General features: G+C 53.1%; 4 protein-coding genes across 4 annotated transcripts; all 4 read left to right on the forward strand.

The window, feature by feature from the left end:
* Positions 1-593: 593 nt before the first annotated feature.
* On the forward strand, positions 594-1,838 carry PODANS_1_17720 (uncharacterized protein; the record flags this gene model as incomplete). The annotated part of the gene is made up of 4 exons (XM_001907190.1): positions 594-860; positions 919-1,189; positions 1,245-1,432; positions 1,488-1,838. The coding sequence occupies 4 exons, from the start codon at positions 594-596 to the stop codon at positions 1,836-1,838; spliced, it is 1,077 nt and encodes a 358-aa protein (XP_001907225.1).
* A 449-nt stretch (positions 1,839-2,287) lies between these two features.
* PODANS_1_17730 (uncharacterized protein) lies at positions 2,288-3,358 on the forward strand (the record flags this gene model as incomplete). The annotated part of the gene is made up of 1 exon (XM_001907191.1): positions 2,288-3,358. The coding sequence occupies one exon, from the start codon at positions 2,288-2,290 to the stop codon at positions 3,356-3,358; it is 1,071 nt and encodes a 356-aa protein (XP_001907226.1).
* Positions 3,359-5,473: 2,115 nt separating this feature from the next.
* On the forward strand, positions 5,474-6,364 carry PODANS_1_17740 (uncharacterized protein; the record flags this gene model as incomplete). The annotated part of the gene is made up of 2 exons (XM_001907192.1): positions 5,474-5,839; positions 5,897-6,364. 2 exons carry the CDS (start codon positions 5,474-5,476, stop codon positions 6,362-6,364), a joined length of 834 nt encoding a protein of 277 aa, XP_001907227.1.
* Positions 6,365-9,128: 2,764 nt separating this feature from the next.
* PODANS_1_17750 (uncharacterized protein) lies at positions 9,129-12,845 on the forward strand (the record flags this gene model as incomplete). The annotated part of the gene is made up of 1 exon (XM_001907193.1): positions 9,129-12,845. The coding sequence occupies one exon, from the start codon at positions 9,129-9,131 to the stop codon at positions 12,843-12,845; it is 3,717 nt and encodes a 1,238-aa protein (XP_001907228.1).

Genomic DNA, 12,845 nt, shown 5'->3' on the forward strand with positions numbered 1-12,845 from the left:
GCCAGTACCAGCAAGAGTCGAAAGTTGTACGCAAAAGCAAAGTTGCGGTGATGGTCGAGAATGCGAATTCAAGTGGGATGAAGAGGGAAAGAAATCGGTGCACAGGGCAAGCGGGGAATTGTGGCCCAGCCAAATGGCGCTAAGAGCGACCAACGGGTTCTCGGGGTTTAGTGGCAACTGCCGCTGCCCTTGCGTCATCAACCGAGCGCGAGACTGATAAGAGCACGAAATATGATGATAAGCCCTGGAAGTTTCAAAGAGTAGCCGTAGTAAACTTTGTTACGTGGGAGCTTTACTGCGATGTGAAAAAGGCTGTTGTTGGAGAGTTGAGGATAACAAGGCTTGGAGCAACCCGATCCGTTGATCTCGGATCCGCATTTGTCCAGGGATTCCCAGCAGACAAAAGCCGCTAGAAACGCCCCACTTTCATCCCTACCACTACCACTACAGCAGCGCGTGCTTACCTCAGTGGCTGGCCAGGCAGGTCCTTGAATTCAAGCATCTTCTTTGTCTCGACATTCGAGACCATCAATTCTTGCGACATCTCACCGCAGGCAGCAAACACGATTATTCCAACTACATCATAAGAAGCCATGGCTGGATTTATCAAGACCGAGGAGCAGAAGCCAGTCAAGGCTGAGCCCGACGCGGCCAACGGCTCGCCGTTCATGGAGGACCTGCTTGACGAGTCGGCCGATCTCGAGTTCTACGACAAGTTTAAAGACTCTGCCGACACGTACGATAGGATGTACCTGGCGCGTCTCCCCAGTTATCTATGGGAAGCTTGGTCGAAATTGGATGACGATGACGAGATCGAAATTGGCAAGATTCGACAGTTCCAGGACAAGGACGGCAAAATGGTTGGTGTCCCTCTACTGCGCTGTCTCTCGCACTTTTACTGACATCTTGTGGTAACAGCAACTCCAGATGCTCCTTCACTCTAACATTCAGCCACATCAAGAACTTCCCAAGGAGTACAATCTCGATGTCCACAACCCCGATGTTCACAACACCTTCGTCTTCACCGAGCAGGATCTAGGCAGCTACGCGGCCAAGAACAAGGAGAGGGCAAAGGCGTTGGCTGCCGGTATCCCGGCTCATCTTTTGCGTCAGCAACAGCAAAAGCAGTCAGGAGAGTCGTCGGACCGAGGGAGAAGAAGCGGCCCATATACGCGGAAGGCGATTCCAAGTGAGCAGCCCCGCTCTTTCCTTGTAGGGTTTTGTTTGCTAACCTTTGTTTGCAGAGAAAACCAGAATTGCTGGCAGAATCAAGCACGAAGTACTTTGCACGCCCGCCGCCAACCCCGAGACCGAAAGATTTCTGTTCTCTCGCACGAAGAAGACGCAAGAAACGAAGAAGGAAGTCAAGGTGTACGAGGCTGGTACCAACCCTCGAGGCTTGTCTGGAGACAAGGAGTGGGCTGGATATCTCGTATGTTTTCTTCGATGGCGCCCTTTAACTTGCCGCATCGCTAACAACCTCACAGAAAGTTACCGAGAAACCCACCAAGGCCAAGAAGATGGAGAACAAGACCGCGCGCTGGCCCGAGAACCAGCTCCTTGATGCCATCGCCGAATGCTTCGGCCGCCACAGATTCTGGTCTATCAAGGCTATCCGCGCCGTCATCCCACAGCCAGAGGTTTATTTGCGGGAGACCCTCGAGAAGATTGCTGTGCTTCATCGTTCTGGGTCTTTTGCCAACCACTGGGAGTTAAAGGCAGAGTACAAGAGCATGCTCAAGACAGCGCAGCCGGAGGACGGTGCGGCAGCTCCACCACCCGATAACAACATTAGTGACGAAGAGGACGAGGACATCAAGATGGAGGATGTGATTTAGGAAAGACATCAACGGTCAAGACGACACGGAGGATTTGTATAAACAGCCCTGGGAGATGGGAACTGGAGAAAGAGTTTTCGATCTTCAACGGCAGCAAAATCTCGCCGTCGCTGCCGCCTCAAGGACGCAAGGCGCCGTCCTTAGGCACGCAAGTATGGGTAGAGAAAAATGAAAACGAGTGATACCCCTGAGGTGAGGAGAAGGAGTGGGTCTGTTTTTTGTCTGCGTTGTACATTAATGCTGAAAGGGCGGGGGACGGTGACACTTGGGCGTTTGTTGGGTTTGGCAGCGAACAGCTGCATGCCTTTGAACAAGGCAGACACACAGAATAGAGATATCTGGCATGGATAACACCAAGCGTGTGTTATGAAAAGTAACCATGTAGTCCAAGTGGGGTCAAAGGTTTTTTGAGTGTGTCTATAAATTGATCAACCCGTTTCCCGCTTTACATGCAGGCCAGGTTTGATTCTGCCGTCATCTCGCATTTGCTGCACATACAACGTCTCACTACTGACTACCTAAAACACTTTGTTTTTTTGTTTCGTTCTGCATCTTTTTCTCTTCACAATACCCAAGAAACTTTCACCGCAACCATATACCCCGCATTTTGTCTGGAGAAAATGGCAGGCATAATCATCCTCGACTTTGACGGCACCATCACGACTGCTGACACGATCAACACCCTGGCTTCATTGCCGACATCTCACCACCCGGGGGAAGTGACGGAGGGGCATGAGAAGCTGTGGGAGGAGATTGTGGAGGGGTATGTGGCTGATCATGCGGAGCACACCAAGAATTATGTGCCCGAGGCCAAAGGGAGGACCACGCTGGGGCAGGAGTTGGAGTATCTTGAGAGTTTGAGGGGGCCAGAGGGGGTGTCGATTGGGAGGGTTAGTCGGGGATCACTTTTTGCAAACCTTAGAGAGGAGGACTTTCGGGTGTTTGGGCAGAGGATCGTGGAGAATGGGCGGGGAGGGGAGGGAGAAGAGGAGAGGGTGGTTTTGAGGAGGGGGTTCAAGGAGTTTGTGGGACGGTGTCGAGAGAATGGCTGGGAGATTGGGGTTGTGAGTGTGAATTGGAGTCGGGATTTTATCATGGGGGTTATAAGTGAGCAGTGCGGCGGGTTGGATGGGGTTAAGGTGGTGGCGAATGGGATTAGATACCCAGAGGGGACGATTGAAGGGCCGAAGGAGCTGGGGAGGGAGGTGATGATGACGGCGGGGGATAAATTGAGGGGGATGGAGTTGTTGTCAAAGGAAGGAGGGGAGAGGAAACGGGTGGTGTATTTTGGGGACTCGACCACGGATTTGGCTTGTTTGGTGGAGGCGGATTTGGGGGTTGTGGTTGCTGATGAAGAGGAGGGGAAGTTGTTGGTTACGTTGAGGAGGATTGGGTATGGGGTGCCGCATGTGGGGGGGGAGTATAGGAGAGAAAAAGATGGGAAGAAACAGGGGATGGTGTGGGCGAGGGATTTCGAGGAGCTCATGAGGAGTGGTGTGGTTGAGGGGCTGCGGAGGTGAGGTGGTGATGTTGAAGGTGAAGGTGTCAATAGATAAAATATTCGGCCGTGATGAAATGCGGGAACTGAATGTTGAAAATGTGTCAATGTCTCACACCACACTTGGTGTTGAAGGCAACTGGAATGTGAGCCATCCAACTTCCATAATATCTCCCTGCTGCTTCCATGACAAGAAAAACCCTTTCAATGCCTCCACAAAAAGTCCCACAACAACCAAAGAATCTCACCTCGCCATCTCCTTACGGGCTTAATTGTGGGCGTTTGCTCGCTCCTAACGCCGATAACCGACAAAGGGACCCTATCACTTATCACATCGTCCAACAGTCAGAACAGGCGAAACAACAAGAGCTTCAATGCCTCCCTTGGATTGACACATCATCCATCCAGAATATTCCACCAAAAGCCACATGTTGATACCTCATACTGCTGCACCTTAATACCTGCCCACGACGCCAGCGCAGAAACAACCTTCAACTAGCCCACAGCCTCAACCAAACTCCCATATCTGGGGCAAATCCAACGGCCACACACACACACACACACACACACACACACACACACACACACGCCGTCCGTCATCACACCTTCTCACGTTTTTGTGGACTTCATGTCACCCCCACACATCACCACAACAAACGATAATGTGCTTCCACAAACGCATCCTCTTCGCCTGCAGCCACTACGCCTGGCTTACGACGCCCGAAGCGACGATTCCTTGCGAGGTCGAGAGGAGGTTTCTAAGGGGTGGGATGCCCGAGTCTGATAATGATAACGAGAATGAGACTATGAATGAGACTGGAGGTGGTTTTGACAAGCAAAATCTGCTGCCGGAGGAGGGGTGTAACCAAATGTGGTCTCATGGGTTTCACACCGTCAAGGTTGGGGAGGATTGCAGAAGTTGTGTGTACAAACGAAGGAAGAAGGAGTCGATGATCGGGGAGGTGAAAGAGGTTATCAAAAGCTTGAGGGTGAACTTGGAGAGGATAACGACGGGTGCGGAGCTGGGGCAGGAAATTGGTGATGAGGAGAACAACAGTTTTGACGAGGAAGATGATTGGGGTTTGACTGTGAGAAGTAAAAATTCTGACTCGACGAGGAATTCAGCCGGGACGACGGGGTTGGAGTTGACGTCTTCGCCTGGGGGATCGAGTGAGACTACAGGTACGGGTGATACTTCACTGTCACTGGATGGTGAGAGGGATCATGGGTTGGTGAAAGAGCCTCTGCTGGGAAGTGATGACGGTGATGATGATGATGATGGTGAGAGTGAGCACGAAAGGATGGAAGAGGTAAGCTTTGTGTTTGACCCCCAGCGGTGCGCCTTGGTGTTTTCTCCTGCTGTCGCTGCTGTTGGGGTGTGAGAGTTGAGAAAGGCTGCGGGTTTTTTTTTCGAGAGGACAGGAGGCTAAATGAACGGCAGGCAATCATGAAGAGAAGGGACCAGATGAGAAAGAGTGAGCTATTTGTTGACGGGATGGAGATTGCGTCGACAATACCAGGAAATCTGAGGAGAGAGTGGAGAGAGAGGTGGCGCGAGACGGGTAGTTGTGGGTATGAGCATGATTACAATAGGAAGTTGATGACAGGGAGGAGGGAGCCGCTTTTGCCCATGTTGGTTTCTATTCGACGACGGCGGCAGACATTGTTGGGAACTGGGTTTGATAGCTCGGTAAGAAGAGAATAAGGCTTTGGGAGGTGGCGCAACATTGATCATGGTGTGCGCGAAGCGGTTTTGCATTGCTGGCGTTCGGTGGAGCGGGTTTTCGTGCTCGAGAAACCTGGATTCCTATATTTCCTATGGTAACTTTTTGGATTTACGGCGTACAAGGGAAAATTTGGCTCAAGCCCATGGACAGGGGAAGGTTGGCAATATATCGACATTTTCAATGTCTAATGAAATAATCTTTTAAGAAGTGAAGCTATCGCCAAATTCCAAACAGGAAAACAGTAAATAATGTGGCCCGTGCACATCCCGCCAAACCGGCGCTGATCTGCCGCTCCACCTGACAAAGCTCGGCACCCAGCTTAAGCTCCATCAACCCCGAGTCCGCTGCAACCTCCAACCCGCCACCACTGTTATAACGCGGGGAAGATCACCAATTCGACCGGACTGACCATGCCATGGAGTCCAGGGTCCTCTTCGGCGCCGTCAGGCGACAAAGACGACATTAAATCAAAACTATCCTCGTGGACCAAACCTATACGCGATCACCTCAGCGAAGGCGGCAACTGGATCGCACCTATCATCGCCGCTGGCGCGACTATGGGATTTTGGAGCTTCTACAAGACCTACCTCCGGCGCATCCCCAACAGCGCCCATGTTTCCCCGCGATACTTTCACCGACGGAGCTTGTTTGGCAAGGTAACTAGTGTTGGGGACGGTGATGGGTTCCACTTGTATCATACACCAGGTGGGCGTTTGGCTGGCTGGGGCTGGCTGAGGACGGTGCCGAAGCTGAAGAAGGAATTGAAGGGGCAGACGGTACTTACTTCCTTTCAGAACGGGGTCTGAATATTTGGCTCATTCTGTGCGTCACAGATCCCCATCCGCATCGCCGGCGTCGACGCCCCCGAAGGCGGTCACTTTGGCCGAACCGCTCAGCCCTTTGCTGCCGAAGCACAAAAGTTTCTGGACAGCCACATCCTCAACCGCCGAGTCCGCGCCTATGTTTGGAGACGCGACCAATATGACAGAATCGTGGCCACCGTTTATGTCCGACGGCCGCCATTCTTTCAACGAAAAGACGTCTCGATGGAGCTGCTCAAGCAGGGATTCGCAACTACGTACGAGGCCAAGACGGGCGCTGAGTTTGGCGGGCCGTCCAAGGAGATCGAATACAAAGTTGCCGAGGAGGTGGCAAGACAGAAAGGGAAGGGGATGTGGTCCCTTGAGAAGGGAGGCGGGTTTTTCCATCCGAGCAAAAAAGCCCGGGCGATTGAGAGCCCGATGGCATACAAGAGGCGAGTGAAGCTAGCGGAGGAGCCGCAACGCAAGTTGGATTCGTGAATATAGCGGAAGGCATGATGGAACGTTTTGATACCCATAACGAAGATATGTTGGTTCTGTTTCGAACAGAGCTGTTCCGCACAGCGATCCCCGTGAACCTCTTGCCGTCACTCATCAGAGTGGATTGTGGTTGTTTGATTCTCGCGAAGAAACGGTTGCTACCTCGACCACAACGAAGAGCAAAGCTGGACATGTAGTCAAGAGGTTGTCTTATGCCGGGCTATACTATGCCATCCATGGTTTTATGGCCAGAATCTCATGACAACTGGTAATGTTTGTTTTAGTGCTGTTTATAGCACTGATGCTCCCCGCCCACAAATGGTAGGTTTGTGGTTGTAGTAGAAACGAATCGACAGGACCAGAGCTTGACATTGTTTTGCATAAGCCTCCCAATGCGCGTCCGCATCCCGGGTATCAGATCGTGCTTGACAGGCAACGCACGTGTGATCAGCACCGGAGATCTGTCAAGGCGATGATGAGTGGTTCCGGACGACAGAGTACAGATCTGATAGAGGGGTATAGTAATAATGGTATGCTTATATTTCTGAGGTATAGAAACACTTCCCGCTTTCGACTACCAGGTTGACGGCAGAACCACTCCGGTGGTCTACGACAGCTGCTGGGTTGCGGCGGTTGAGCTCACCGCCGAAACAACCCAGAAGCTTTCGGAAACACAAGTCGCGCACTAGCTGCCGGCGTGTGCGCAAGAGTTGAGGTGAAGCTTTCCAGATGAGATGACATCGAGCTCTGCAGCACAGTGGATCTTTCAAGATGCAAATCAATACCAACTCATGCCATTTCGAACAAAGGCCATCAAAAAAGACTCCAAAACCACATCGCGATGATGCTCAGTTGTAGCTGAGGGACAAAGAAGTGGTTGAGTCAACCAACCCCTGCCAAGCCGCATCTTGATGCATGTCGGCCAATGAGATCAACGGTGCCATGTGGGAGCATCGAACGAACCCCGGGAACCCCCTGAGTCCGGCAGCGTGGAATGGCTCCAGTCGACGGCAGAGGACAAGCAGCGGTTTCCCCTCACCCATCCCGTTGGAATGTGAAAATCTTCCTTTTGTCTCCCAGGACGTAGAGGGGTTGAACAAACAAAACAAATCGGGGGGACACCTAGTGAGGACGACAGCGACACTCTTTTTCTCTGCGGCAAACTTCCGGCTTCCATTCGTTCTTTTCTTGTTACATGCAGCCGGTCGGCACCCGAAACTTCAACTGCTCAAGCGACTCCTCACCTCACATTCTTTCGACGTGTTTTTTCTGCGCTCTGTGTTTGCGTTGCCGCTCATTCTGCCCCAATCGAAACCTCACACAGTAAGGGTGCAACCCCTGATCACCACCACAAGACACAAGTCTCTGACAAGAGCACTCGCAACCCAGGACTTTGCAACCCACGGCCCTACCGTTCGTTTATACCTGGCCAAATTGTCGTCACACTCAATCGCGATCCGCAGTTACCGATAATCGACGACTGCTACGCTCTATTTGGAGGCGTTGAAACCACCCAACCCACGGTCCACCTCCGACAATCATCTCTGAATAGCAACACGTCCCTTCTCAAAGGCAAAAGAGTGTATGACTCGGAGGCTTCTTTTTCGCCAACGCGTACTTTTGTTGTTGGGCGGACGGACTGACATCTGACATCTGCTATCCACTGTGGCAGTCCCCCCCACCCTTTCTTTGGACGGTCCGAAATCCAAATCATCGAGTCGGAAAGCGATCAGCAAAGTCCTAGCAAAACTCTGAGTGTTGCGTTGCTAGAAAATCCGAAGGTTCGTGCATCTGTTCAGTTTTTGCATTTCCCCGCCATCACCATCTTCAAGCACACCTCCAAGACCCTCAAAACACGGAAGGCGAGGTACCTAGCGTTTTTGCATCAGTGCAGCGTTCAGACCTCTCTCTACCCGGGACCTTCACCTTGACCCTCAGTGACCCTGCAGGAGCAATATCGAGCCGTGCGGGTCCGGTTTCTCAAGAGCGACCTCCGGATATCCACGGGGCTGGCCAGCCTGAGCTTGTTTTTCGCTGGGGAAAAGAGGCGGACAAGTCTCTGGAGACATCTCAAGCTGTGAATGTTATCTCTTGTGAGAACAAGCAGGCTGCTTGATCACTTGCGATCTCATCCACTCACAAGCTGCACTTATCTTTTCTGGAACCTCTTGGGTACCTGGACCTTGCCTGTTGGGGTCTAGCGGGATTGCGCTGGCCAGTAGTAGCGCAGCAGCTCAGGTACAGCGAAATTTGAATCCTCCACCCGAAGCAAAGCAACGCAACCTCGTTGGCAACGGTAGGCGGGGACCAAGTTTGGTTCAGAAAACAGGCTGGCGCCCCAACACCTCCCACCCCAAGCTCCCACTCACATCCTTTCGTCGCGACTTTTGACGTCGTCAATTTGGCTTACCCCGTGGCCTTTTTAATTCTCTAGTTTCCGCCCTTTGTCACGCTCATTCCCGCAAGTTACCTTTGACTTATTCTGCGACGACTCCGTTTGCCGCCAATTTCAACCTCCACAATTCCTCTCGCGCTCTCGGCCGGGCCCTCGTGCGACAACCTCATTTAATTTCGACGCGCACCCGATTTCACAACGTCACCGATCGACCCATATACCCGCAACAGCACCTTGATATGGCCCCTCATCCTTGACAGCTTGGACTGCCCACCGATTGACCTCGAGCACATCGCCTGCTCGCCGGTCTCCAAGCACATTCTTACTTTTCTTCCTTAATTAATACTCAAATCACCAAATCGATACGAGATGCGGTTACCATCACGGCGGCACCATGCCGCGCCACGACGAATGACCACGACTTCGGCCTTTTTACTTCTCGCCTTGTCGTCATTGTCGAGCGCCATCACATTCACCCCAGCTCCTGCGGCAAACCTCGACTTCTCCAAACTCGGCCGAGTAGCTCTGGCCGGTGACTTCTCGGGGATTTCGCTCTACGAATTCGAGGGGCAGAATGAGAGGCCATACAGCACCAATGGCAGCGAACAGCTCCTCGCGAGGATGCCCAACGGCGCCTTCGCCCCAGTCGCCAACACCGACGCGACGATCCGAACAATGTGCGCCTTCGAGGTCGGCGGACGTACTGTTGTGATGGTTGGCGGGAATTTCACGAGCATTGGAGCGGTTGACTCCGAGGTTCAGCAGTCGCCTGGCATGGCACTTTTCGACCCAGCGACAGCCGAGATTACGCCCTTACCGGGGCTCTCTGGCCAGGTCAATGCAGTGCTGTGCGATCAGCAAGCAAATATTGTGTATGTCGGTGGAAGCTTTGTGGGTGCGAACTCAACCAATGCGATTGCTTGGCAAGGAGAATCACAAACATGGACGAATCTCCCATTTGCGGGGTTTAATGGACCGGTAGCGTCGATAAGCAAGGCGTCCAACGGGAACATCATCTTCGGCGGCAGTTTCACGGGTCTGGGAAATGCGAGTGCTCCAAGCACGCCAGATGGCCAAGTCATCAACCTGTCGACAGCAAGCATTAGCAGCGGTTCTTCGACTTCTACCCAGGGTTTCAGTGATCCGAGAAATATCATTTGCAAGACTGGCGGAGCTGACGGCGCAGGAAGCACCTGGTTGCTCCAGGACGGCACCCCGGGCTTCTGGTCCGCCAAGTTCGGATTCGGATTCCAGCCCACCAAATTACGCCTTTACAACACTCGCCAGGATGGCAGGGGAACACAGACATGGCGGTTCACGGCTCTGCCCATCAACGGGATTATGAACTTCACCTATATCGACCCAGCCACCCAGACAAATAAGAGCTGCACGAGCGAATGCCCACTCAGCAACCACCCGGATCTCAAATTTCAAGATTTCCACTTTGTCAACGTCATTGGCATGAACGAGTTCCGCATCGACATTTCGAGGTTCTACGGCAGTGGTGGGGGTTTGAACGGGATTGAACTGTTCGCGGACGATATCTACTCGTATGCCATCAACGATTTCAACGAGCCAGCATGCGCAGGCGGCGAATTCCCATCGGAAGCGACTATCACTGGACCTTGGACAGCTACGCCTTCTCAACAAAGCACCTCTGAATATCTTACTGCCCGCCTTTCTGGACCTATTACTAATACTTCGGCGTCTGTGGTGTTCACTCCGGATATTCGGGAATCCGGCCACTACTCGCTCAACCTTTACACCCCTGGTTGTTTGCAGGACAACACGTGCTCTACCCGTGGCCGTGTCAAGCTTACCGGACAGATGACAGCTGATCGCACCAAGAGTGAGCCAATCGACCTGGATCTCTACCAGACCAACAACTATGACAAGTACGACCAGATTTACTTCGGCGCCGTCGATGCTAGCTCAGGTAGCTTCCGCCCCCGTGTCACCATGACCCCTCTTGCCGGACAGTCCTTGGACGAGATGACGTTTGTCGCACAGCGCATTAGCTTCACCTTGATTAATAGCACAGGTGGTCTGAATGGGCTGTACGAGTACACGCCTGGCAGAGCAGTCAATGCGAGCGATTTCATGAGCTCTGCTTTCAACCGCTTGGGAGCTAGTTTCAGGACCGGCTCCGTCGTTAACGCTCTTGCGACGTCAGGTGACACCACCTATATTGCTGGCAACTTTAGCGCCGGCAATGTTCGAAACATCGTTGCACTGCAGGGCAACGACGCCAACCCCAGACAGCTCGGTGGCACTCTGAATGGCGAGGTCGAGTCGTTGTTTCTTAACGGGACCAACCTCTTTGTGGGTGGCGGTTTTAACGGCACTGTCAGCGGCTCCTCAGCTGGGCTAAGCAATGTTGCGGTTTACGATACCTCGAGCCGCACCTGGCGTCCCCTGGGCGCTGGCGTCAACGGAATTGTCCAGCACGTGGTTGGTATGACCATGAACATCACCAGCTCGACACCTGAACTTGTGGTTGCCGTCAATGGAGATTTCGATCAGCTGCGGGCTTTTGGCAACAGTCCGGCTGTTGAGGTGGAGGGGTTTGGCATCTGGGTTCCCTCTCAAGGGAATTGGTTGCAGAACTTGGACCTGCCGGTTGAGTTGATTGAAGGAATGTTGTCAGCCTCGATTCTCAACGTTGACAGCGAAACCTCCCTCTATGCCGGCTCGCTTGTCTCCAGGGCTCTTGGCGCCTCGGGAGCCGCGATCCTGGGCGAGGATCTCAGCCGCTTCCCTGTCAAGATCCGCCCTACTCCAACTGCCTCCAGCACCAGTGCTCTGTCGAAGCGAGATGATGCCCTGGCGGATAAGGGTCTGTCGGGCATCGTCACTGGCGTTTTCGACTCTAGCAACAGCAGAAACCTCACCATTCTGGGCGGGCACTTTACTGCTACAGATAGCGACGGTTCCGAAATCCACAATCTCGCCATTATTGATGGCGCTGATGGTGATAAGGTCTCTGGCTTCGGGCAAGAAATCGCCCAGAACTCGACATTTGTCGCCTTGGCTGTGCACGGAGATACTCTATTTGCTGGTGGCAAAGTGAGGGGCAACGTGAACGGTGTCAATGTCAGCGGGCTTGTCACCTACAACCTCGCCAGCAAGTCCTTCAACACCCAACCCCAAGCCTTGTCTGGCGATAATGGCACAGTTTCTGCTATTGCCGTGCGTGGTACCACTGGCGATGTGTACGTCGGAGGATCCTTCAGATCGGCTGGCTCTTTGGGCTGCAACGGTGTCTGCTTCTATAGCACCGCTTCGTCTCAGTGGATTCAGCCTGGACAGAACATGGCCGGTGCTGTTCACTCGCTGATGTGGATTTCCGACAACATCTTGCTTGCTGGCGGCAACCTCACAGTCAACAACACCGTCTCGACTTTCCTTGCCACCTACAACACCGAAACCCAAACCTGGGACAACTATCCCGGCGCCAGCAACCTTCCTGGCCCAGTCTCGGCCCTCACCAAGGGCAACAATGAGGGCACTCACATCTGGGCTACTGGCATCAATACCAATGGCACAGTCTACCTGGCCAAGTCGGATGGCACCACCTGGCGCTTCGCCGACGAGTCTCTCGAGGCTGGCACAGATATCCGTGGTCTCCAAATATTTTCTCTCACCTCTTCTCACGACAACACTGACCTGATCGATTCCAGCGAGGCTCTGATGCTTACTGGTTCTATCGTCCTTCCCGGCTTCGGCACAGCATCCGCCGTCCTTTTCGACGGTCAAGATTTCCGGCCATATGCCCTCACCAGCAACCGCGGCAACATTGCTGGTACCATTTCCCGCATCTTCACTGAGCACAGCAACTTCTTTGACAAGGGCGGTTCACCACTGCCGCTTGTCTTTGTCGTGCTCATCGGCTTGGGCATCTCCCTGGCGTTGATGCTGTTAATTGTTGTGGCTGGCTTGCTTCTTGATAGGCTACGCAAGAAGCGCGAGGGGTATGTTCCTGCTCCAACATCCATGTATGACCGTGGGAGCGGCATTCAAAGGATACCGCCTCATGAGCTGTTGGAGAACTTGAGCAAGGGCCGGTCAGGGGCTCCTCAGGTTTAG

Source organism: Podospora anserina, chromosome 1, assembly GCF_000226545.1.
Source record: "Podospora anserina S mat+ genomic DNA chromosome 1, supercontig 4".
Classification (NCBI taxonomy): Eukaryota; Fungi; Ascomycota; class Sordariomycetes; order Sordariales; family Podosporaceae; genus Podospora; species Podospora anserina.